The sequence below is a fragment of the Procambarus clarkii genome, chromosome 69 (assembly GCF_040958095.1).
Source record: "Procambarus clarkii isolate CNS0578487 chromosome 69, FALCON_Pclarkii_2.0, whole genome shotgun sequence".
Taxonomy (NCBI): Eukaryota; Metazoa; Arthropoda; class Malacostraca; order Decapoda; family Cambaridae; genus Procambarus; species Procambarus clarkii.
This window is the reverse complement of record NC_091218.1, coordinates 22,672,201-22,698,952: the sequence shown is the minus strand read 5'-3', so window position 1 is coordinate 22,698,952 and position 26,752 is coordinate 22,672,201. Positions and strand designations below refer to the sequence as shown.

The 26,752-nt window shown below is 46.7% G+C and overlaps 1 protein-coding gene across 1 annotated transcript in view; it reads left to right on the top strand.

The window, feature by feature from the left end:
• The first annotated feature begins 7,088 nt into the window (after positions 1–7,088).
• Positions 7,089–26,752, top strand: part of LOC123748147 (variable charge X-linked protein 3B-like) — a 138,963-nt gene continuing 119,299 nt past the window's right edge. The window contains exon 1 of the mRNA XM_069311435.1: positions 7,089–7,097. Coding sequence (XP_069167536.1) covers positions 7,089–7,097 — 9 coding nt within the window. The remainder of the gene's footprint in view (positions 7,098–26,752) is intronic.

The following is a 26,752-nucleotide window of genomic DNA, read 5'->3' as shown; positions in this document are numbered from 1 at the left end:
GAAGGAAGCCGTCCACGGCGACGCTTTGGCGCCAGGCGCCCCCAGAGTCCGGCGCCAGGCGCCCCCAGAGTCCGGCGCCAGGCGCCCCCAGAGTCCGGCGCCAGGCGCCCCCAGAGTCCGGCGCCAGGCGCCCCCAGAGTCCGGCGCCAGGCGCCCCCAGAGTCCGGCGCCAGTGTTAGGAACCAGGAAAAACAAGAAACGGCGCCACTCATCTTGTGAGTGGACACACCGCCATAGTGACAGTATTGGGCAGCGCCACTCATCTTGTGAGTGGACACACCGCCATAGTGACAGTATTGGGCAGCGCCACTCATCCTGTGAGTGGACACACCGCCATAGTGACAGTATTGGGAAGCGCCACTCATCCTGTGAGTGGACACACCGCCATAGTGACAGTATTGGGCAGCGCCACTCATCTTGTGAGTGGACACACCGCCATAGTGACAGTATTGGGCAGCGCCACTCATCCTGTGAGTGGACACACCGCCATAGTGACAGTATTGGGCAGCGTCACTCATCCTGTGAGTGGACACACCGCCATAGTGACAGTATTGGGCAGCGTCACTCATCCTGTGAGTGGACACACCGTCATAGTGGCGGTATTGGGCAGCGTCACTCATCCTGTGAGTGGACACACCGTCATAGTGGCGGCATTGGGCAGCGTCACTCATCCTGTGAGTGAACACACCGTCATAGTGACAGTATTGGGCAGCGGCACTCATCCTGTGAGTGGACACACCGCCATAGTGACAGTATTGGGCAGCGCCACTCATCCTGTGAGTGGACACACCGCCATAGTGACAGTATTGGGCAGCGCCACTCATCCTGTGAGTGGACACACCGCCATAGTGACAGTATTGGGCAGCGTCACTCATCCTGTGAGTGGACACACCACCATAGTGACAGTATTGGGCAGCGCCACTCATCTTGTGAGTGGACACACCACCATAGTGACAGTATTGGGCAGCGCCACTCATCTTGTGAGTGGACACACCGCCATAGTGACAGTATTGGGCAGCGCCACTCATCTTGTGAGTGGACACACCACCATAGTGACAGTAGTGGGCAGCGCCACTCATCTTGTGAGTGGACACACCGCCATAGTGACAGTATTGGGCAGCGCCACTCATCTTGTGAGTGGACACACCACCATAGTGACAGTATTGGGCAGCGCCACTCATCTTGTGAGTGGACACACCGCCATAGTGACAGTATTGGGCAGCGCCACTCATCCTGTGAGTGAACATACCGCCATAGTGACAGTATTGGGCAGCGCCACTCATCCTGTGAGTGGACACACCGCCATAGTGACAGTATTGGGCAGCGCCACTCATCCTGTGAGTGAACATACCGCCATAGTGACAGTATTGGGCAGCGCCACTCATCCTGTGAGTGGACACACCGCCATAGTGACAGTATTGGGCAGCGCCACTCATCCTGTGAGTGAACACACCGCCATAGTGACAGTATTGGGCAGCGTCACTCATCCTGTGAGTGGACACACCGCCATAGTGACAGTATTGGGCAGCGTCACTCATCCTGTGAGTGGACACACCGCCATAGTGACAGTATTGGGCAGCGCCACTCATCATGTGAGTGGACACACCGCCATAGTGACAGTATTGGGCAGCGTTACTCATCCTGTGAGTGGACACACCGCCATAGTGACAGTATTGGGCAGCGCCACTCATCCTGTGAGTGAACACACCGTCATAGTGACAGTATTGGGCAGCGCCACTCATGCTGTGAGTGGACACACCGCCATAGTGACAGTATTGGGCAGCGCCACTCATCCTGTGAGTGGACACACCGCCATAGTGACAGTATTGGGCAGCGCCACTCATCCTATGAGTGGACACACCGCCATAGTGACAGTATTGGGCAGCGCCACTCATCCTATGAGTGGACACACCGCCATAGTGACAGTATTGGGCAGCGCCACTCATCCTATGAGTGGACACACCGCCATAGTGACAGTATTGGGCAGCGCCATTCATCCTGTGAGTGGACACACCGCCATAGTGACAGTATTGGGCAGCGTCACTCATCCTGTGAGTGGACACACCGCCATAGTGACAGTATTGGGCAGCGCCACTCATCCTGTGAGTGAACACACCGTCATAGTGACAGTATTGGGCAGCGCCACTCATCCTGTGAGTGACACACCGCCATAGTGACAGTATTGGGCAGCGCCACTCATCCTTTGAGTGGACACACCGCCATAGTGACAGTATTGGGCAGCGCCACTCATCCTGTGAGTGGACACACCGCCATAGTGACAGTATTGGGCAGCGCCACTCATCCTGTGAGTGGACACACCGCCATAGTGACAGTATTGGGCAGCGCCACTCATCCTGTGAGTGGACACACCGCCATAGTGACAGTATTGGGCAGCGCCACTCATCCTGTGAGTGGACACACCGTCATAGTGACAGTATTGGGCAGCGCCACTCATCCTGTGAGTGGACACACCGCCATAGTGATAGTATTGGGCAGCGTCACTCATCCTGTGAGTGGACACACCGCCATAGTGATAGTATTGGGCAGCGCCACTCATCCTGTGAGTGGACACACCGCCATAGTGACAGTATTGGGCAGCGCCACTCATCCTGTGAGTGGACACACCGCCATAGTGACAGTATTGGGCAGCGCCAATCATCCTGTGAGTGGACACACCGCCATAGTGACAGTATTGGGCAGCGCCAATCATCCTGTGAGTGGACACACCGCCAAAGCAGCATGCACAACACTCCCCAATAGGAAGAAAACCCGCTGGGTTGTTCATCCTGTCACTTGTACCCAGACACAGCTGGGACTGGCTTAACTGTCTCAAGTGAACAGTCTATCAGACAAGAGGATTAACATTTAGCATACACATATTTGTCGGTAAATCCGGTCTATCTACACTTACGTACTCAGCGATTAAGATCCGGCTTAGAACGTCCGGTAAAAGGAAGTATACTGTTTACATCTACCGCTTAAGTTGGTGTTTCTACCCAGGCAAGCGTAAACTTCCTGAGTGTCACTCTTGATGACAAGGAGGTAAACTTAGCACTATTCTTTTATGTCTCCAGCGTTCACCATTCTTGATATCCTCAGCACTCACCATTCTTGATATCCTCAGCACTCACCATTCTTGATATCCTCAGTGGTAGTGATCCGCTAAATCATCTCCAATCTTTACGACACCAGATAGGAATCAGCCATTTACGTTAATAATCAATTACTCACCAGATCGCGAGCGATCATTCGATTCAGAGTCACCCACGCATCTCGCCAGCCCACGCGTACTCAGAGGCCTGGATACTCCCTCTCATCCCTGATCTGATGGGCTTTTTCAAGCATTTAAAGGCCAGATTTATCACAGTAGCATCCACCACAGTTATGGCTTGTTACTACAAGTCATCGTTACCAAAGATAGCAGTTATCAAGACGACCCCAAAAAAGTCATCACCACAGTTATTATAATCTCTACGTTAGTGTCACCTGGAGTTATCAACGAGAGAGAAGGGAGAATGATATTTGGTTTATCAACATATCAATCCTAGCGTGCATGGCAAAGCTATTGCAGGCTGGAACAGCAATAAACACCTCCTCCCCACCATCTATAACATTCAACTGACTGGTATTGATAAGGTAGACTTTGAGTGTCATTGGTTTGACAGGCTGTATAACGAGCCAAGACTGTGCCTGACAGGGGGAACCCGACTGTCAATGTCACTGAACGATTATAAGATTAACAGCTTAATTCGTGTCACGGTAGCGTCTGGACGCTGTAAATCACTGCTAAGTAACCTTTATATTTTTTTCTTCATTACCCAAAACCGCTTATCGGAAAGTCCTTTTTACCTAGGTAAACCGGAAGCAAACAGTATGTTTGCTGTAATGTTTGTATCATAATCATCTCTAATCATTTTAGCAGTCACTAAAAATAAATTGGTGATTACTCACCGTGAATATTTAAATCACTAATGACCCAGCAGGTGAGGAAAATGTCACAGCGCTATCGTACTAGTTCGATAACCCATTTTGGGAGCAATTGGTGACAGAGCACACCTCACCTCACCTTCACCTCATCTTCACTTTCATCTTCACTTTCATCTCACCTCTCACAGTACTCGAGGTTCAACAAAGAGTTTCGTTTTGAGGTCTTTATGAATGCAAGAGTGAAAAATCCTACTTTACACATGTCTGGGGATGCCAATGATAGCATCTCGGCCTTTCCTGCTATCACAGGATAGCATCATGGCCTCCTCTGCTATCACAAGATAGCATCATGGCCTCCTCTCCTACCACAGGATATCGTGAATTCCAAATGGCCTTTGAAAGACTTCAAATAGCCTCTGAAAAACTTCAAATAGCCTTTGAAAGACTTCAAATAGCCTTTGAAAGACTTCAAATGGCCTTTGAAAGACTTCAAATGGCCTTTGAAAGACTTCAAATGGCCTTTGAAAGACTTCAAATGGCCTTTGAAAGACTTCAAATGGCCTTTGAAAGACTTCAAATGGCCTCTGGAAGACTTCAAATAGCCTCTGAAAGACTTCAAATGGCCTCTGAAAGACTTCAAATGGCCTCTGAAAGACTTCAAATGGCCTCTGAAAGACTTCAAATGGCCTCTGAAAGACTTCAAATGGCCTCTGAAAGACTTCAAATGGCTTTTGAAAGACTTCAAGTAGCCTTTGTTTTCTTCAGGTAACATTTTGCCCTGACTACCAAACGCTGTCATTTGCTCTGCAGTACCAACTATCGTCACGCAGAAATGGCTTTACAATCCACTGATGTATAGACCTTTCTATTTCACGAGAATATTCCTTTAAACGCAAGGAATAGTTTTAAGTGGTCATTTTGGCCCTTTTTTTTTCCTTGGCAGGTACTCGAGCTTTTCTTGAAATAGTCTTATATTTTCCACTCTTGCAGAAATCGTATTTATTTCTTTTTTTACCCAAAAGTCCACTGGGTACCACAAAAATCCCGACCTGTCCTTGTTGGTGACGTACCCAGCAGCAATGACTGGAAAGAAATTTGTTAACGTTCATATATATATATATATATGTGTGTGATATCCCCCGAAATATTTACAGAGGATCCATTCATCAGCATCGCAAAGTGGAGAGGACACAAAAGTTTATCAGTTGCGGGAGAGCAAACCAGTGTCAGAAAATTCCTACCAACTTCCTCAACTTTACGACCATGCTTGCCTTCTAAAGGTTGTTGGCTTGCGACACCTTCAAACTACCTTCAGGCTGTTGTCTTTCGCTTGCTTCAAACCACCATATTCGTGCAGGCGATGAGTCACAATAACGTGGCTGAAGTATGTTGACCAGACCACACACTAGAAATTGAAGGGACGACGACGTTTCGACTTGAGAATGGTCCAGGACGGACCGAAACGTCGTCGTCCCTTCAATTTCTAGTGTGTGGTCTGGTCAACACCATATTCGTGGACCTAAGATAGGCCAGCCGGCAGCTTGAAACCCAGCAACCTACCGGCAATTTGGGCGCCTTTGCTCTGAGAACCGTCTCGATCTGTACCCAAACCAACGTATTGTTTTCATAACTTGCAAAGGGAAGCCTGACATTTGGCTGGGCTGGACGATTTTATTGCCATATTGCCAGGAGAGAAGGGTAATCATTCGGGACAATATCGGTGGTCAATCAGAGGATGTCCTTGTAGGGTTGCAATGACAAACACTCATGATCCTCCACCATCAGTTGCAATCAAAATTATGGCGGCAGGTATCAACTACGAAATTCAGTTGTTCTCGGGGGTCTAATGATAGAATTGCTGGCACCTTTTTTGTTCTATTCCTTGCAATCTTGGCCAAATATGTCGTGATATCCTATGAGCTGCAGTCGTTGGGAATGAACTCGAGAAACTTGAACTTCGCTGTGCTTTGCCTCTTGACACAAGAGTTGACACGCTCTGCAGTGTGTAGCGTGCAATTGCGATACACCGAACATATTGGATGTGATGTAGGTATTGCGGGTGGCCTCAAGGATGAGATTCGGTGCTTAGCGTGTGCAGTTTCTCACGTGTTGCAGAGTTGCTGATGCCAGCGTGAGAGAGGGTTACGATGGAGACGGTTTCGATGGAGCATCGGATCCCACTCCGCCGTATTCCGGTCCACCGAATCCCGCTCCACCGGATCCCGCTCCACCGGATCCCGCTCCACCGTATCTCGCTCCACCGGATCCCGCTCCACCGTATCTCGCTCTACCGGATCCCGCTCCACCGTATCTCGCTCCACCGGATCCCGCTCCACCGTATCTCGCTCTACCGGATCCCGCTCCACCGTATCTCGCTCCACCGGATCCCGCTCCACCGTATCTCGCTCTACCGGATCCCGCTCCACCGTATCTCGCTCCACCGGATCCCGCTCCACCGTATCTCGCTCTACCGGATCCCGCTCCACCGTATCTCGCTCCACCGGATCCCGCTCCACCGTATCTCGCTCTACCGGATCCCGCTCCACCGGATCCCGCTCCACCGTATCTCGCTCCACCGGATCCCGCTCCACCGGATCCCGCTCCACCGTATCTCGCTCCACCGGATCCCGCTCCACCGTATCTCGCTCCACCGGAACCCGCTCCACCGTATCTCACTCCACCGGAACCCGCTCCACCGTATCTCGCTCCACCGGATCCCGCTCCATCGGATCCCACTCCACCGGATCCCGCTCCAGCGGATTCCGCTCCACCGTATTCCGGTCCACCGGGTCCCAGTCCACCGAATCCCGCTCCACCGAATCCCGCTCCACCGGATCCCGCTCCACCGAATCCCGTTCTACCGTATCAGGCTACGAGAGCGCTAGTTACGAGGAAGCTAGTTACAATATAATAACACTAGTTTGTCGGTTGATGGATATTGATTGTATAAATGGATATTCTTTGCTGGTGGTTCTATTTATCGAGTCCTAATGCTATGTAGTGGGTGACTTGAACCAAGGCCTCATCTCTAGGGTACATATTAACTGTGTGACTGTCGTGGGCATAATGTGCCCAGCCCAGTGATTCAGACTTTGGGTAGTGAGGCGCGATTGGTTAATCTCTCATTCCTACCAATTGTCCATGAAATATATATGGCCGAGATGGCTCGGGTAAGCTACCATCGGTGTCCTCGTCGATCTCTTTAACTGATATAAACTTTTGCTAATAAATGGAATAATACAGCTCGGCACACTATGAATGGTCAGAGAAATATACTTTAATATGGTAAAATAGGTTATAATAGAGCTGCATATGGTAAAACAAGATATGACAAAGCTGAATAAGAAAATAATTATAATAGAGCAAGTAACATATAATGTTACTTGTATGCACCGTCCATATAATGGAGAGTGTATACCTGGAACATACCTGGAGAGGGTTTTGGGAGTTTTTGTAATCTCTGAGCCCGGCCTGAGGCTTGGCTCGACTTGTGATAACTTGGTCCAACAGGCTGTTGCTTGGAGCGGCCCGCAGGCCCGCAGGAGTGGTAGAATAGCTTATAATTGTGTAAATGTTATTAGAACAAGTTACCAAAGAACGGGTTAGGATGAAAGTGTATATATGAGAACCATGATGGTTAGTGAACCACGGCCAAACCAGGCCATTCACGGAAGCTCTGGTAATTACCCTCGCTGCTGGCGTCGCTGCATCGAAGTCAATCACGAGATCTGCGAGCTGAAGGTAGATTTTAATGGGATGATATTGGATGATAACTGGATTCAGCGACCACTCTCTCTTATACAGACACGCCCATACCAACTGCACCGTTGTATATAAAATACAAGAATTTTAATACGTCTCATTCTTTGTTTCATACAGACCTTGAAGTACTTGCATTAGGTGATTTAGATTGGACAAAAAATTATGTTTTCGGACATTTATTTCTTAAGATGGAAAATCGTCTTGAATTGCCCTAAACTAACCAATTTATACCAACACATAAAAGACGAAGCGAAGAGTTTGAACAGAATGGAAATAAGTTTAATAAGAGGTCAGGCGCTACGCCCCTGTTTAACACACACTTGAATTAAAGGGTTATCTGGTGTAAATCACCTCTGACAGAAGACAAGGACCCCCCCCCCACCCATAGCACTAAGACAAGGACCCCCCCACCCATAGCACTAAGACAAGGACCCCCCCCCACCCATAGCACTAAGACAAGGACCCCCCCCACCCATAGCACTAAGACAAGGACCCCCCCACCCATAGCACTAAGACAAGGACCCCCCCACCCATAGCACTAAGACAAGGACCCCCCCCACCCATAGCACTAAGACAAGGACCCCCCCACCCATAGCACTAAGACAAGGACCCCCCCACCCATAGCACTAAGACAAGGACCCCCCCACCCATAGCACTAAGACAAGGACCCCCCCACCCATAGCACTAAGACAAGGACCCCCCCACCCATAGCACTAAGACAAGGACCCCCCCACCCATAGCACTAAGACAAGGACCCCCCCACCCATAGCACTAAGACAAGGACCCCCCCACCCATAGCACTAAGACAAGGACCCCCCCACCCATAGCACTAAGACAAGGACCCCCCCACCCATAGCACTAAGACAAGGACCCCCCCACCCATAGCACTAAGACAAGGACCCCCCCACCCATAGCACTAAGACAAGGACCCCCCCCACCCATAGCACTAAGACAAGGACCCCCCCACCCATAGCACTAAGACAAGGACCCCCCCCACCCATAGCACTAAGACAAGGACCCCCCCACCCATAGCACTAAGACAAGGACCCCCCCACCCATAGCACTAAGACAAGGACCCCCCCACCCATAGCACTAAGACAAGGACCCCCCCACCCATAGCACTAAGACAAGGACCCCCCCACCCATAGCACTAAGACAAGGACCCCCCCCCCACCCATAGCACTAAGACAAGGATCCCCCCACCCATAGCACTAAGACAAGGACCCCCCCACCCATAGCACTAAGACAAGGACCCCCCCACCCATAGCACTAAGACAAGGACCTCCTCCACCCATAGCACTAAGACAAGGACCCCCCCACCCATAGCACTAAGACAAGGACCCCCCCACCCATAGCACTAAGACAAGGATCCCCCCACCCATAGCACTAAGACAAGGACCCCCCACCCATAGCACTAAGACAAGGACCCCCCCACCCATAGCACTAAGACAAGGACCTCCTCCACCCATAGCACTAAGACAAGGACCCCCCCACCCATAGCACTAAGACAAGGACCCCCCCACCCATAGCACTAAGACAAGGACCCCCCACCCATAGCACTAAGACAAGGACCCCCCCACCCATAGCACTAAGACAAGGACCCCCCACCCTTAGCACTAAGACAAGGACCCCCCACCCATAGCACTAAGACAAGGACCCCCCCCCACCCATAGCACTAAGACAAGGACCCCCCCCCCACCCTTAGCACTAAGACAAGGACCCCCCCCCACCCATAGCACTAAGACAAGGACCCCCCCCCCACCCATAGCATCACTGCTGTATAATACCAAGACACTCATCTGTAAACACCTACGACACAGCCAGAGCGAGAGGTACCCGTAGATAAGAGCAGAGGTGACCTGGCCCAACTCTTCCACGTACATTTGTCCATGTCTCCGGGTCGGGTTGAGGCACTGCGGGTAACCCGTACTGTACACCATTTGCCATTAATCCTGCTGTCCGGACTCGAACCGCTGCCTCTATTTCGCTAATGTTCCGTGTCAGCCACTGCAACAAATATCAATGCTGACGTCTATATCGAGGGTGGGACCCGTTCCCACGTTTGTATCGTAAGCCAGGGTACGACCCGTATCTGTTTCGAGAGTCGTGTTCTTGTCAGTGTATATAGATGCAGCCTCCGCTGGTCGCTTGAATAATTGTGAACAATCTTTTGGGCCAACAAAAGCCAGACGAAAATCTTGTGAGTTGCGAGATGGTCAGAAACCAGCTGAAAATATTTATTTAATGAATATATGATCGGAATATATAATGAATATATGATTCATATATATATATGAATATATGAATATGGTTTATTTAATGAATATATGATCGTGGGGGTGGAGTTATTAATGAGAGTTGGCGATACAATAGCTGTGAGCATCACTCACTTGCCTGAGAGGAGGAGGATGCAGCATCCAGCTACACAAGGAGAACCAAATAGAATATAATAATTGTATATCAATTTCCTCTTTCGCCAAATCTTGACATTTCATAATTAGAGACAACCGTTTCTTAATCTTGAAAGCAACCGTATTTCTTTCTTTTTTATCTCGATAAGTCAATGTTCTTAAGGGTTCAATGCGACGGTCTTTTATCACAGGTGAAATTATCCCGGTATGTTAATTAACGTATCAGCCAACGGTATAAAAATTCCTGTTCTCCGTGGACGTAAGAACACTAACACACACACAGAGATCACACTAACGTGATGCATTAAATGAACAAATCCACAAGGGCTGTGACGAGGATTCGAACCTGCGTCCGGCAGCATCCCAGACACTGCCTTAATCGACTGAGTTACGACAGGGTTAAAATGGTTGAAACCGAAGTTCTACTGAACTTACTGGATCCCGTAGCCTCTCTGAGGCACAAACCAGGCCTTGTGTTTGTGCCTCGGATCAGTAGAACTTCGGTTTCAACCCTTTTAACCCTGTCGTAGCTCAGTCGACTAAGACAGTGTCTGGGATGCTCCCGGACGCAGGTTCGAACCCTCGTCACGGCCCTCGTGGATTTGTAACACTAACGCAGCTTCTTCCAAAATGTAATCATGTTTGCTAACATCACGCTAACCATCGCCTCTCCTTCCACTTCGGCTACACTGCTCCATCTAGCCTCACTGCTCCGTGAACCTATCCACACTGCTCCGTGCATCTACCCCCACTGCTCCGTGCACCTACCCCCACTGCTCCGTGCACCTACCCACACCACGAAATCAACACTGTGACACAATGAGTAACCCACATCTCTGGGTTACCTGTCACCTCTGATGAACGAGGTGTAGACGGCGCAGGTGCGCGCGCACGCACACACACACACACACACACACACACACACACACACACACACACACACACACACACACACACACACACACACACACCGCAGCCTATTCACCTTGTGCGCTAGCTGCCCTTTCCTATCCAGGGATGACATTCACGTTTATGCTTCTCTCCTTTCATTATCAGTCTCTCTCTCTCCTATCCTTATCACCCTCTATCCTGTCATTATCACCCTCTATTCTTTCATTATCACCCTCTATCCTTTCATTATCACCCTCTATCCTTTCATTATCACCCTCTATCCTTTCGTTATCACCCTCTATTCTTTCATTATCACCCTCTATCCTTTCATTATCACCCTCTATCCTTTCATTATCACCCTCTATCCTTTCATTATCACCCTCTATCCTTTCATTATCATCCTCTATCCTTTCATTATCACCCTCTATCCTGTCATTATCACCCTCTATAATGATTCTTTACCCACGTCTCTAAAGGCAGTTGTTATGTTGGCCAGCCGCTGATATCCTTTTGATATCCTTGTCCATTTAACAGTGTACACAATATGTTACCATTTCACCCCTTCCGTAGTCAAGTCACTGTCCTAACCTAACCATCACTGCCTCGATATCAAGCACTGTTATCATCGCTGTTGCAACATTGGATCAAAGAAATAATCTCCCCTTGATCTCAACACGCTTGCAACAAAAGCCACAACACCCCCCCACACACCTTCCAAACCTCTTCCCCACAACATCCTTTATAACCCCCCCCCTCCAACCCCCTACCGTCACCCCCAATAATATTACCTGCTCCAGCGATACACTGAGAGACACACACACACACACCCATAATCTCCCACAATATGCACTCCCCCCTCCAAATTCCCCCATTATTGCACCATTCATTCATCTCTCTCTCTCTCTCTCTCTCTTTCTCTCTCTCTCTCTCTCTCTCTCTCTCTCTCTCGCTCTCTCTCTCTCTCTCTCTCTCTCTCTCTCTCTCTCTCTCTCTCTCTCTCTCTCTCTCTCTCTCTCTCTCTCTCTCTCTCTCTCTCTCTCTCTCTCTCTCTCTCTAAGTCTGCCTCTCATTCCTGCCCATGACCTAGCGTGACCTGAGAGGCAGTAGACGAGGAGGGGCCGTCAGAGAGGAGATCTGTGCTCTGTGGAAATAATACTTCTCATTTAAGTGCCTGTTGTAGGTACCGGATCTCTCTCTCCCAGCTGGTGGTGTTGACAATGGTGGTGGTGGGGGGGGGAGGGGTATGTTGACGCTCTTTCCACTATGTTGTGCCTGCGCCTCATGGCTACACTGACGGTGGCGTTCCTCGACTGTGGGTGGGATTATGTTGGGAGGGGGTGGTGGATATGTTGGGAGGTTGTGTTGGCTATGTTGGGAGGTTGTGTTGGTTATGTTGGGAGGTTGTGTTGACTATGTTGGAAGTTGTGTTGGCTATGTTGGAAGTTGTGTTGGCTATGTTGGGAGGTATGCCACCAGAACTGAGAGGTCTGAGCTACGAGGAAAGGCTAAGGGCGCTAAACCTCACGTCCCTGGAAGACAGAAGAGTAAGGGGAGACATGATAACCACCTAAAAAATTCCCAGGGGAATTGACAGTGTGGACAAAGACAAACTATTTAGCACGGGTGGGACACGAACAAGGGGAAGGTGGGAGGGGAATTAGTGGAAGAGAGAAAGAGAGAGAGAGAAAGAGAGACTAGAGAGAGAGTGAGAGAGTGAAAGGCTGTTTTAGGTTGGAGACGTGTTGTACTCACCTAATATTGACTCACTGTAGTGTGAGAGAGTGGAGGAGGTGGTGGGTCGTCAGACGATGCGTGGACCAGATCGTTAATAACCTAACGAACACATTTGCCATTTGCGGCCATAGTATGATAAGTCACTTTGTTGTAAGTCAATTTAGTCAATTAGTCATAAGTCAATTTGTTGTGACAACTTTGGGTGAGTGCATCAAATTTTGTATGGCATCAAATATTTTAATTTGATTTCAGATTCGAGTCGTAATGGTATTGCGAGATTTATCGTGAGGGGTAAGATTGCCGTACTGTTCCAGTGTTCGCTTTGCTTCTATGTCAAATCCGAACCGCCCATGTTGGGCACATACACAGCAGTAATTACTGTACAAAATTGGGTAAAGCTAGCCCCCCCAAACATCTGGCCTCCTGCCTCGGACAGACAGACAGATAGACACACTTGAGCCACACATCTGCAGTAAAAATAAATAATGCTTATATAAACTGAGTTAACAATTCACTCAAGACCTATAAACATCTTATATTGATATACATATCTTTGAGGTAAGTTATACTTACCGTGAAGCGCGAAATACAGAGGTGGCAGAGAGGTGTGTGTACACACACACACACACACTTCCAAAACACCTTCCTGGAAGCCCCCTTGAGTTAACGACTTGTTTACACCCACTTCGTAAACTTCACTTCAGTGTTGTGGTGTCGTGAGCAGCCCAAGACGAAGGGGTTGTTATTTTGACCTTTCAGAGCGCCGAGGTGTGATAATATTTCCTACCACTGTCTATAGTCGGGGGCGTGACGTCGTCGTGTCAGCAGCAAAGGAAAATAAAATAAAGGTAGAAGAAGGAGCTGTTTGTTCAGTTTGTGCTTGGCTTGGAGGGCCATGCAGGTCCCGGGTTGATATGGAGGTGACGGGCACAGCTGCTGAAACGACTCTTAACAGGGCGGGACGGGTAGTTCCTGACCCGATGATGGACGTGTTAGGACCGTCGGGTCTGGTCTCTGGGTCTCTGGTCTCTGGCCACTGGTCTCTGGCCACTGCGTCTCTGGCCACTGCGTCTCTGGACATTGGTCTCTGGCCACTGGTCTCTGGCCACTGGTCTCTGGCTACTGGTCTCTGGCTACTGGTCTCTGGCTTCTGCGTCTCTGGTCACTGGTCTCTGGCCACTGGTCTCTGGCCACTGGTCTCTGGCCCCTGGTCTCTGGCCCCTGGTCTCTGGCCACTGGTATCAAGTGTTCACTACCACTAGACCATACCACAGGCTTGTACAAATGGCAGTGGTCTCTATACCACACAACTGTCACTTATGTCCCCCACTGCAGACATCTGCCAGCTCACACTTACTCAGGTATACATCATACCTGTATGATGTATACCTGAGTATACATCATACAGGTATGATGTATACCTGAGTATACATCATACACTATTCTCATTCAGTTCAAGTATGTTTATTGAGACGAGAAATGCATCTCAAAGGGATAGAGTAGCTTAGGTTATTTCTATCCCTCTCTACTATTCTCGTGGTTTGCAAGTGATCACAGCTCGGGCTCACCATAGCCCGTGCTACTTGGAACTTTTTGTTCCAGGTAGCGAATTTTAAACAACAAACGATCACAGCAAAATTTAACTTGTTTAAAAATGCAACTTTTGTTTTGTTTTGTTTAGGGCTTTGGACTAGAAATTCTTCAGCGAGCATTAAAGACGAACAAATAGAGTGCAGGTCAAGTGTACCTAAGGAGTGTGCCTCTGAGTTTGCCTCTTGAGTTTACACCTATCATGGCTCGCCTGTTCAAATGTTTTCTTTCCTTGAAAACATTTCCATCTTGTTGGAAAGAGACGTGCCTTCAAGAGGAAAAGATTCAGTCGACCAGACCACACACTAGAAGGTGAAGGGACGACGACGACGTTTCGGTCCGTCCTGGACCATTCTCAAGTCGATTCCTGCCGATAGTCGATTCTCAATCGACTTGAGAATGGTCCAGGACGGACCGAAACGTCGTCGTCCCTTCACCTTCTAGTGTGTGGTCTGGTCAACATACTTTAGCCACGTTATTGTGACTCCTCGCCTGCAAAAGATTCAGTCCTTCTAACAGTCGAGGTCTTAGAACCTCAGACCAGTTCTAAAATGCTGAGCTGTGTTCTCGAGAAAAGATTTTCTTGAGGAGATTAGCCAGATCTCATCAAGGATTATACTTGTCCATCTGCGAAACCTGTAGATCATCCCTCAATCATGGCTGCTTAGTTTACATGTAGTTTAGTTTACAGCGCTACGAGGTTGTCCATTTACAACAATAACCTTGAGTTGTGAAGTTTCGAGGTTCGTAAACTGTTTTAATAAATACTGATTAAGGTACCGTAAGTGAGGAAAGATGTACGGGTTTCGTATGCCTGGCCCATGGTCTCTGGACCCCCCATTCACCATCGTGTGCTTGTGTTGGTGTGGGGCCCATCAACACTTCCTGGGCCCCACCAACACCTGCTGGGGGCCCACCAACACCTGCTGGGGGCCCACCAACACCTGCTGGGGCCCACCAACACCTACTGGGGGCCACCAGCACCTGCTGGGGCCCACCAACACCTGCTGGGGCCCACCAACACCTGCTGGGGCCCACCAACACCTGCTGGGGGCCCACCAACACCTACTGGGGGCCCACCAACACCTGATGGGGCCCACCAACACCTGATGGGGCCCACCAACACCTATTGGGGGCCCACCAACACCTACTGGGGGCCTACCAACACCTGCTGGGGGCCCACCAACACCTGTTGGGGCCCACCAACACCTGTTGGGGCCCACCAACACCTGTTGGGGCCCACCAACACCTGCTGGGGCCCACCAACACCTGCTGGGGGCCCACCAACACCTGCTGGGGGCCCACCAACACCTGCTGGGGCCCACCAACACCTGCTGGGGGCCCACCAACACCTGCTGGGGGCCCACCAACACCTGCTGGGGGCCCACCAACACCTGCTGGGGGCCCACCAACACCTGCTGGGGGCCCACCAACACCTGCTGGGGGCCCACCAACACCTGCTGGGGGCCCACCAACACCTGCTGGGGCCCACCAACACCTGCTGGGGCCCACCAACACCTACTGGGAGCCCACCAACACCTACTGGGGGCCCACCAACACCTACTGGGGGCCCACCAACACCTACTGGGGGCCCACCAACACCTGTTGGGGCCCACCAACACCTGCTGGGGCCCACCAACACCTGCTGGGGCCCACCAACACCTGCTGGGGGCCCACCAACACCTGCTGGGGGCCCACCAACACCTGCTGGGGGCCCACCAACACCTGCTGGGGGCCCACCAACACCTACTGGGGCCCACCAACACCTACTGGGGGCCCACCAACACCTACTGGGGGCCCACCAACACCTACTGGGGGCCCACCAACACCTACTGGGGGCCCACCAACACCTACTGGGCCCCACCAACACCTGCTGGGCCCCACCAACACCTACTGGGGCCCACCAACACCTACTGGGGGCCCACCAACACCTGCTGGGCCCCACCAACACCTGGGGCCCACCAACACCTGCTGGGGCCCACCAACACCTTCTGGGGCCCACCAACACCTTCTGGGGCCCACCAACACCTTCTGGGGCCCTCCAACACCTGCAGAACCCACCATCGTCTCCAGCATCTCAACCCTTGTTATCAACTCCATCAATCCTTCAAGTCCTCCCTCTCTATAATCATCATTCTCTCTTTCCTCTTTGTCGTCGCCTGCTATGCAATGGCTTAGTGCTTTCTCCTGAGAATGACCTCACCTTTTTTGTTGCATTTGTCTCTGTTCTTGCTATATTTTTTTTTTGTCTGCGTTCGAACACCATATCTCGTTTTTAATATCTTTAATATCTTATCTAATCTTTAATAATATCTTATCTTTTTAATATCTAATCTAATATCTATTTGTTTATATCTTTCACAGTTTGTTGCCTGTTTAAGAATATCTTTCACAGTCTGTTGCCTGTTTAAGAATATCTTTCGCAGTCTATTGCCAGTAAGAACATAAGAACATAAGAACAAAGGTAACTGCAGAAGGCCTATTGGCCCATACGAGGCAGCTCCTATTCTATAACCACCCAATCCCACTCATATACTTGTCCAACCCGTGCTTGAAACAATCGAGGGACCCCACCTCCACAATGTTACGCGGCAATTGGTTCCACAAATCAACAACCCTGTTACTGAACCAGTATTTACCCAAGTCTTTCCTAAATCTAAACTTATCCAATTTATATCCATTGTTTCGTGTTCTGTCCTGTGTTGATACTTTTAATACCCTATTAATATCCCCCCGGTTATGTCCATTCATCCACTTGTAAACCTCTATCATGTCACCCCTAACTCTTCGCCTTTCCAGTGAATGCAACTTAAGCTTTGTTAATCTTTCTTCATATGAAAGATTTCTAATTTGGGGAATTAACTTAGTCATCCTACGCTGGACACGTTCAAGTGAATTTATATCCATTCTATAATATGGCGACCAAAACTGAACTGCATAATCTAAATGGGGCCTAACTAGAGCAAGATATAGCTTGAGAACCACACCAGGTGTCTTGTTACTAACGCTGCGATTAATAAATCCAAGTGTCCGATTTGCCTTATTACGAACATTTATGCATTGATCCTTTTGTTTTAAATTCTTACTAATCATAACTCCCAGATCCCTTTCGCAATCCGACTTCGCAATCACAACACCATCTAGCTCGTATCTTGTAACTCTATCATCATTACCTAACCTCAGAACTTTACATTTATCAGCATTAAACTGCATCTGCCAATCCTTTGACCATTTCAAAACCCTATCTAGATCAACTTGAAGTGATAGTGAGTCCTCCTCCGAATTAATTTCCCTACCGATTTTCGTATCATCGGCAAATTTGCAAATGTTGCTACTCAAACCTGAATCTAAATCATTTATATATATTATAAACAACAGAGGTCCCAGGACAGAGCCTTGAGGCACTCCACTTACAACATTTTCCCACTCTGACTTGATTCCATTTATACTAACTCTCTGTTTCCTTTGGTATAGCCATGCCCTAATCCAGCTTAATATAGCACCCCCAATACCATGAGACTCTATTTTTTTAATCAGTCTTTCATGTGGCACTGTATCAAAAGCTTTGCTAAAGTCAAGGTATACAACATCGCAATCCTTACCACTATCAACTGCCTCAACAATGCTAGAATAAAAAGATAACAAATTTGTTAAACATGAACGGCCATTTATAAAACCATGTTGCGACTCAATTATTAATTTATGTTTTTCAAGATGAAGACGAATTTTATTTGCTATTATAGATTCGAGTAACTTTCCCACAATAGACGTTAGGCTAATTGGTCGATAGTTAGACGCAAGTGATCTATCTCCTTTCTTAAAAACTGGTATCACATTAGCAACTTTCCAAAACTCTGGCACTCTGCCTGACTCTATTGATTTATTAAATATGGTTGACAGTGGGTTTAAGAATATCTTTCACAGTCTGTTGCCTGTTTAAGAATATCTTTCACAGTCTGTTGCCTGTTTAAGAATATCTTTCGCAGTCTATTGCCTGTTTAAGAATATCTTTCACAGTCTATTGCCTGTTTAAGAATATCTTTCACAGTTTATTTGCTAATTTTAGGATATTTTTCAAACTATTTTTTTGTTTTCAATTTATTTTTTACATTTTTAAGAATATTTTTCAAGGTTTATATCCTGCTTATAGATATTTTTAGTTTGAGGCTGTTATACATTTTCACAATTTATGGGCTGTTGGAGACATTTGCCCGAAATTGACATTTGCTCTGCCCGAACGCTGCGCGTACTAGTGGCTTTACAATACTTGTTCATGGGTAAATGCTGGTTCAGTAACAGGGTTGTTGATTTGTGGAACCAATTGCCGCGTAACGTGGTGGAGGTGGGGTCCCTCGATTGTTTCAAGCGCGGGTTGGACAAGTATGTGAGTGGGATTGGGTGGTTATAGGTAGGAGCTGCCTCGTATGGGCCAATAGGCCTTCTGCAGTTATCTTTGTTCGTATGTTCTTATGTTCTTACAAGACTGTAATTACCATATTATGTATCCTCACATTCCCAGTGTACATTCTTGTATATGCATAAATAAATAAATAAATAAATAAATAAATTTGCCACAGTTTTTGAGAATTGTTAAGGAATATTTTCTACATTTTAGAGTATGACTATTTTATAGTTTGTGGTATATATATATATATATATATATATATATATATATATATATATATATATATATATATATATATATATATATATATATATATATATTCTCCAGTTCCCGGTTGGATAAGATATAGCTACCCACTGCATTAAAGAACCACCATTCTTGTTTCAACCCGTCCTCTTAAAATTAAGTCGCTTTTCCGACTTAATTCCGACTTTCTTTTCCGACTTTCCGATTTTTTCGTCCTCTTAAAATTAAGTCGCTTTTTTAAGTCGCTTTCGTATGTGCGCTATGGCCAAAAATGGACGTAATATGAAATGAAATCGGCTCACGAAAGTGATGTACTGTCCCGTTTTCTGTTTGGAGTCCTCCGGCTTACTCGGTTAAGTTAGAAGAAACTTTCAATTAACGGTTTTCATGATGTTTTGAAACCTTATGAGAACTTTCTGCTCTCCTAACTTTTACCAGAAGACCCTTAACTTCTTGACCAAGCCACACACTAGAAGGTGAAGGGACGACGACGTTTCGGTCCATCCTGGACCATTCTCAAGTCGATTGTGTTTGGTCTAACATATTTCAGCCAGGTTATTGTGACTCCTCGTCTGCATATGAAGACCCTTAACTTGCTGTTTTGAGGAAAAAATCCAAAATTTAATTTTTAATTAATTTTCATTTTAAAATTACGTACGCTAAATTAGTTTGCCTTACAGGCAAAAGGCGAAATTCCGACGTAATTTGTAAAAGGAGGCAGTGTCTGGGATGCTCCCGGACGCAGGTTCGAATCCTCGTCACGGCCCTTGTGGATTTGATTAAGGCAGTGTCTGGGATGCTCCCGGACGCAGGTTCGAATCCTCGTCACGGCCCTTGTGGATGTGTTCATAGGTTGCATGTTTGCCAACAGAAAATTAGCATTCGGGTGCTAGTGCATCATGAAAGCATCGATATAAATACTTTTCTTCAAGGAATTACCCCAAAATTTTAAAGTTTGATGAGTTGATGACTGAACCTCATCATCAAGTGTGCTTCTACTGCCGAAAAAGGGAGCGAGAAGTGTGAAGTGTGTAACTAAGCTGAGAAAGTGGCCATTAAAGTTGAGCAGATTCTGTATAATAAGCTTTAAGAAGAGTCCTTATATAGGGTATAATCAGGCTGGTTGTCCTGCATGTGGTGATCTCATGCGTGTGTTTATCTTGTCATGATGCGCCTCGGGTGTTTGACAGGTGTTGGACAGGTGGTTGGAAGCAGTTGTTGTCCCCCCCCCCCCCGTGGTGACGTCAGCAGCAGTATAATGTCTTGAGGTGGTTGTGTGGATCAATGCTCCCCAGCGTTCAATCCCCCGACCGTCCAAGTGGTTGGGGTACCATTCCTTCCCTCCGTCCCATCCCAAATCCTTATCCTGATCCCTTCCCAGTGCTATATAGTCGTCATGGCTTGGCGCTTTGTCCTGATAATTCCTTCCTTCCCCCACGGCCCGGTCTCTGGTCAGTCTTCCTGATTGGTGGAATGGTCAGTGAGGCTATTAAACGCTGCTGCAGACAGTCTGATGTATGAATCACAGCCTGGTTGATCAGGTATCCTTTCGACAGTGTTTATCAAGTTACCTCTTTAACTTGACCCCTATCTATGTAAAGAGGGGTCGACCTGCCTTGTCTACCTTGTGTAGCTTCCGGGGATCGACGGCCCCGCGGCCCGGTCTCCGACCAGGCCTCCCGGTTGGTCGTCTGGTCAACCAGGCTGTTGGGCGTAGCTGCTTGCAGCCTGACGTATCAATCACAGCCTGAATGATCAGATATTCTTTGGAGGTGTTTGTAGAGTTCTCCCGCCAAACACACACCGAAACTACGACGTTGGTACAACGTTCGAACAAGTTTTAACCCCTCCTAACCAGTTATAACAACCAATATAGCAAGTTGTAACAACGTTCTAATACGTCATAAACACGTTAAGCCAAGATGTAACAACTTGATTACAAATTGTAACAAGCGGAAAATAGAGACAGTTTCGGTTTGTGTTTCCAAGGTTAAATTGTCTGAGCGTATATCCACCTACATTTTTCAAAGGGGCTTTTTTGCACTTCCTGCCATGCCTACTGGTCTTGAAAGAAGACTGTGAGACAGACATTTTGGTGTCCAGATCTGGAACGTTATTAATATTCTAATATTAATTCATTTTCCCTCTGTTTTTTCCGTGTAAATGATTGATATCTCTCACCTGATATCCAAAGAATATATATCAAATTATACGTGATCAAAATAATTTAAAAAAGTTTTATTTAATGGGTAAAGGGCAATAAAAGTCTTTGTACGCATTCTCTAAGTCAGGAATTTCTAACTTCTGAATTTCAGACAGAAAGCTCATTCTGCAAGCTTTATATTAAAGCTAATAATAATAATATTAAAGCTAATAAAGCTTTATATTAAAGCTAATAATAAACAAGATTAATAATTCTATTAATCTTGTTTAAATTACCAATCAACCTGTCAATGTAATCAATCAGAGCTTTAATATACCAATGTGCTTTAATATACTTACTAATCTCTCTCATCTCATTTTTTTTCTTGCAATGTATCTGTTATCATTTTATTAATTCTGATAGAATTTACCGACTTAAAATTATCTGTTAGATTAAGGACCTGCGCGAAACGCTGCGCGTACTAGTGGCTTTACAAGATTGTAAATACTATGCTATGTATCCTCACAAACCCAATGTACCTTTTTGTATATAAATAAATAAATAAATATATAAGGCAATTAGTATGCAAAAATACTTTTTGCTGGATAGAACGTGTATAAAAGGTATCGTCAGAGGTATGGGGTCTTACGGGCTCACCATAGCCCGTGCTACATGGACACTTCCTTCTGAGTCGCAAAATCTAAAATAACGATAACAACCAACCAGTCATTTCTCTTGCTGTTAATGACACATAATTATTCTAAGGTCTTTTTTTTTTTTACTTTGCATTTTTTCGTTGTATAGAAGGTCGGGGATTGAACGCGAACCTGCATAGAAGCGAGGCCGTCGTTGTACCGTCCAGTCATAGTAGTAGGGGGGGGGGATAGGTTAGAGATACGAATAGAATAGAATCTGAATTTAGCAGAATAGAAGCTGCCTTTTATGGGTCAATAGACCTTCTGCAGTTTGGTATGCACCTTTGAGTTCAAGGAGTAAAGTAATTAGAATATATATATATATATATATATATATATATATATATATATATATATATATATATATATATATATATATATATATATATATATATATATATATATATATATATATATATATATATATATAATATTGGGTTCGTGGCAAAAGGTAGGTAGTCACAGTTGCTCTGCCTGTTAAAGGGTGGTGAATGGAGCCCATTAGTGTCAATAGTTTGAAAGAGGCAGTAAGTACTTTGTGGGGAAGAAAGTCAACTTGGCTTTAAGAGTCCTCGAGAGATCTTGAATTATGAATTATCTAAGATGGCAAAAAAGGATTACATCATGGGTAGAAATCTTGCATCTGACTTGATCATTAACTAGTTTCCTAGGTGGGGAAAGAAGGAATTCTAATATGGAAATGGATGCTCTCCCACGGTGTAGGAAATAGGTTCTCTCCCACGGTGTAGGAAATAGGTGCTCACCCACGGTGTAGGAAATAGGTGCTCACCCACGGTGTAGGAAATAGGTGCTCACCCACGGTGTAGGAAATAGGTGCTCACCCACGGTGTAGGAAATAGGTGCTCACCCACGGTGTAGGAAATAGGTTCTCTCCCACGGTGTAAAATCAGGAGACATGATCACCACTATTCTTCTGATGCCATTTTCTCACCCTTCTTATCTCCCTCATTCAGTGTTCCCTCCTTCCCTTCCCATTTTTCTTTTCTCCCTATCACTCTTACCTACCTCCCTATCCTTCCCTCCCCCCCACCTCCTAGCCCCCTCCCCCAATGAGAGCCCAACCGTAAAGTTAGATGCAAAACACTGCCACTTGCATTCATCCTGAGATCTGCGTAGCCCCTAAATCACGCCTTTGGTAAGTAATCAACGCCGCTTCTGTTTCGTGGTGTGTTGGACTCTATTGGTGATGTGGCTCTGTTGGGATGTGCTGATTGGTGCTACTAGTGTGTTGGAGCTGGTGTGGGTGGGGGGAGGGGAAGGGACTCGATTGGTGAGGCTCTGTTACGATGTACTGATTGGTGCTACTAGTGTGTTGGAGCAGGTGTGTGTGTGGGGGCTGTGTTGGTGCTATGTTCCTGGGGATGTGTTAGGATCTGCCCATATTCTGCCTTTTTTCTGAGTGGTGGGGACTGACTGCCTGTTTCAGAGACTCGTAGATTAGTGTCTGTTGGCAACCTGTCCTCAGGGGAGGAAATACGCTCAAAGGAATGACTTTGAGAACGAGTACATAATTAGTGCTATTATCTACTCTCTATCCATGATTAGGTTAGGTTACAAGTTCTTCAAGAAAACGTTTTCAGCATACACTTTTTTATATTTTAAACCAATTATTTATAATACAATAAAGTTATAACGTAACAAAGGTTCTCTTGCCAGTTTACATGAAGACTATGACTGGAACCGTAATATGATTTCGGACCATAACAAATATGTAGATATCCATGTGGTTTGCGAAGGGTGGCTGGTTTCTCGTGGAAATGGATTTGCTCTGAGGATGGGATGCTATTGGAGCTCTTTGGCTGGTTACAGGATAGGAGACAGACTAAAAATATCCAATCTTATCAGTTTAGGGTTTAGTATTGTCCTCTTAGTATTATTATTATTAAATATTATCATTTAGTTGTTTGACTCTTCCTGTTGGGGGAGTCGAACGATGATTGAAACCATAAGTCGAAATTAGGTGAATTTAGAATTTATTTCCATTAGTAACGTTGCTGTGGTCAGCGAAATTGTTATTATTTTAGCATTTGTGTAATAATGATAATGGTTGAAGCTACGATGGTCGAGTTGATGATCTATTAGGGTATGTTGACTGTCCTATGTTGATGATATGATAGATGGGCCTGTGTTAATTGTCTATTGAGGGTACTGCTGCAGTTTCTATGCTGCCGGTGTTACGTTGCAACCCGTTCTCGCACTTTCTTACAGTCAATATTGACTTATTAAATAAGTGCATATGTGACATACTAATTTATTGTGAATATTTTAGTTTATCTTGAAAAGCTTCATAGAAAACACCGACCTTACCTAACCTTCTTAGTATGTTAAGATAAGCATCTTATTGCTTCGTAATTACAATTATTACTTAACCTATACCTATAACAGGTTAAGTAATAACTGTAATTACGAAGCAATAAGATGCTTATCTTAACATAACTTATAACAGGTTAAGTAATAATTGTAATTACGAAGCAATAAGATGCTTATCTTAACATACTAAGAAGGTTAGGTAAGGTCGGTGTTTTCTATGAAGCTTTTCAAGGTAAACTAAAATATTCACAATAAATTAGTATGTCACATATGCAAGTATTTAATAAGTCAATATTGACTATACGAAAGTGCGAGAACGGGTTGGCAGAGTAATAGGTGGGTTTCTGTTAATGTGTAGTTAAGTTGGGCTGTGATAGGAAGGTTCTTTTTAATTATAACTTAATTAATAACTTTTAATAACTTTTAATAACTTTTTTTTTACTTAATTAATAACTTTTAATTATATGTTATGCAGGCTTGGCCGCCTTCTCATAGGCGATTTATTTGTTCTACGTTTGTATGAAACATAATTTTTTTGGGGACAAATTGGCCATGAAGCAGTTTTGCATGAATCAATTCGTAGCGGAAGGTTATCTTGAGGTTATCTTGAGATGATTTCGGGGCTTTAGTGTCCCCGCGGCCCGGTCCTCGACCAGGCCTCCACCCCCAGGAAGCAGCCCGTGACAGCTGACTAACACCCAGGTACCTATTTACTGCTAGGTAACAGGGGCATTCAGAGTGAAAAAAACTTTGCCCATTTGTTTCTGCCTCGTGCGGGAATCGAACCCGCGCCACAGAATTACGAGTCCTGCGCGCAATCCACCAGGCTACGAGGCCCGAGGAACGTTAAGTTCTTGTGCAAAACAAATGCACTCGTGCAAGTGAAGTGTTTCCCAACTTTCCAGCACAACACAATGTTGTCATAACACATGTGTACGTGGCAGCTTTGGGTAATGCAACACTTGTTCCAGGGGGCCGGTCGGCCGAGCGGACAGCACACTGGATTTGTAATCCTGTGGTCCCGGGTTCGATCCCGGGCGCCGGCGAGAAACAATGGGCAGAGTTTCTTTCACCCTATGCCCCCTGTTACCTAGCAGTAAAATAGGCACCTGGGTGTTAGTCAGCTGTCACGGGCTGCTTCCTGGGGGTGGAGGCCTGATCGAGGACCGGGCCGCGGGGACACTAAAGCCCCGAAATCATCTCAAGATAACCTCAAGGTAACCTTCCCTATGTATCATACATCATACATTCAAATCGTTTTATCATGACGTTCAATGCTATTTTTTTTTTACATAGGAAGGTATACAGGATTAGATGCCTTTTGACTCCTGTTAACAGAGTTAAAACTTTTCCTTCCTATAGCCAGCCTCACCTTACTAGTTTTCCCTAGAACACGTCCAGCCAATCAGTTAGCAACCAAGTATCCAATTACTGCTGGGTGAAAATAAGCAAATGGTTAAGGGCTGGCGCCCAGTCAGTCCTCTTTATCTAGGATTCGAACCCAGTCTACATGGCTCCCGAGGCGAGGGGCTAGTGTGTTACCACTGCGCCACGTTAATTAAGCATCTTAACGAATCTATAACTAGTTCATTGTTGTTTTGATCTCATTAGCTAAAGTATTTTATTTTGTTTAGCTCCTTAATCTAATACTTACTTTTATTTAACCTTTTAAACTGCTACTCACAGGATGGGTATGGGGTTCACTACCACTCACAGGATGGGTATGGGGTCCACTACCACTCACAGGATGGGTATGGGGTTCACTACCACTCACAGGATGGGTATGGGGGTCCACTACCACTCACAGGATGGGTATGGGGTCCACTACCACTCACAGGATGGGTATGGGGGTCCACTACCACTCACAGGATGGGTATGGGGTCCACTACCCCTCACAGGATGGGTATGGGGTCCACTACCCCTCACAGGATGGGTATGGGGTCCACTAAAACTCACAGGATGAGTATGGGGGGTTCACTACCACTCACAGAATGAGTATGGGGTCCACTACTACTCACAGGATAAGTATGGAGGTCCACTACCACCCACAGGATGGGTATGGGTCAATTACCACTCACAGGATGGGTGTGGGGTCCACTACCCCTCACAGGATGGGCATGGGATCCACTACCCCTCACAGGACATGGGGTCCACTACCACTCACAGGATGGGTATGGGGCTCACTACCACTCACAGGATGGGTATGGGGGTCCACTACCACTCACAGGATGGGTATGGGGTCCACTACCCCTCACAGGATGGGTATGGGGTCCACTACCCCTCACAGGATGGGTATGGGGTCCACTAAAACTCACAGGATGAGTATGGGGGGTTCACTACCACTCACAGAATGAGTATGGGGTCCACTACTACTCACAGGATAAGTATGGAGGTCCACTACCACCCACAGGATGGGTATGGGTCAACTACCACTCACAGGATGGGTATGGGGTCCACTACCCCTCACAGGATGGGCATGGGATCCACTACCCCTCACAGGACATGGGGTCCACTACCACTCACAGGATGGGTATGGGGCTCACTACCACTCACAGGATGGGTATGGGGGTCCACTACCACTCACAGGATGGGTATGGGGTCCACTACCCCTCACAGA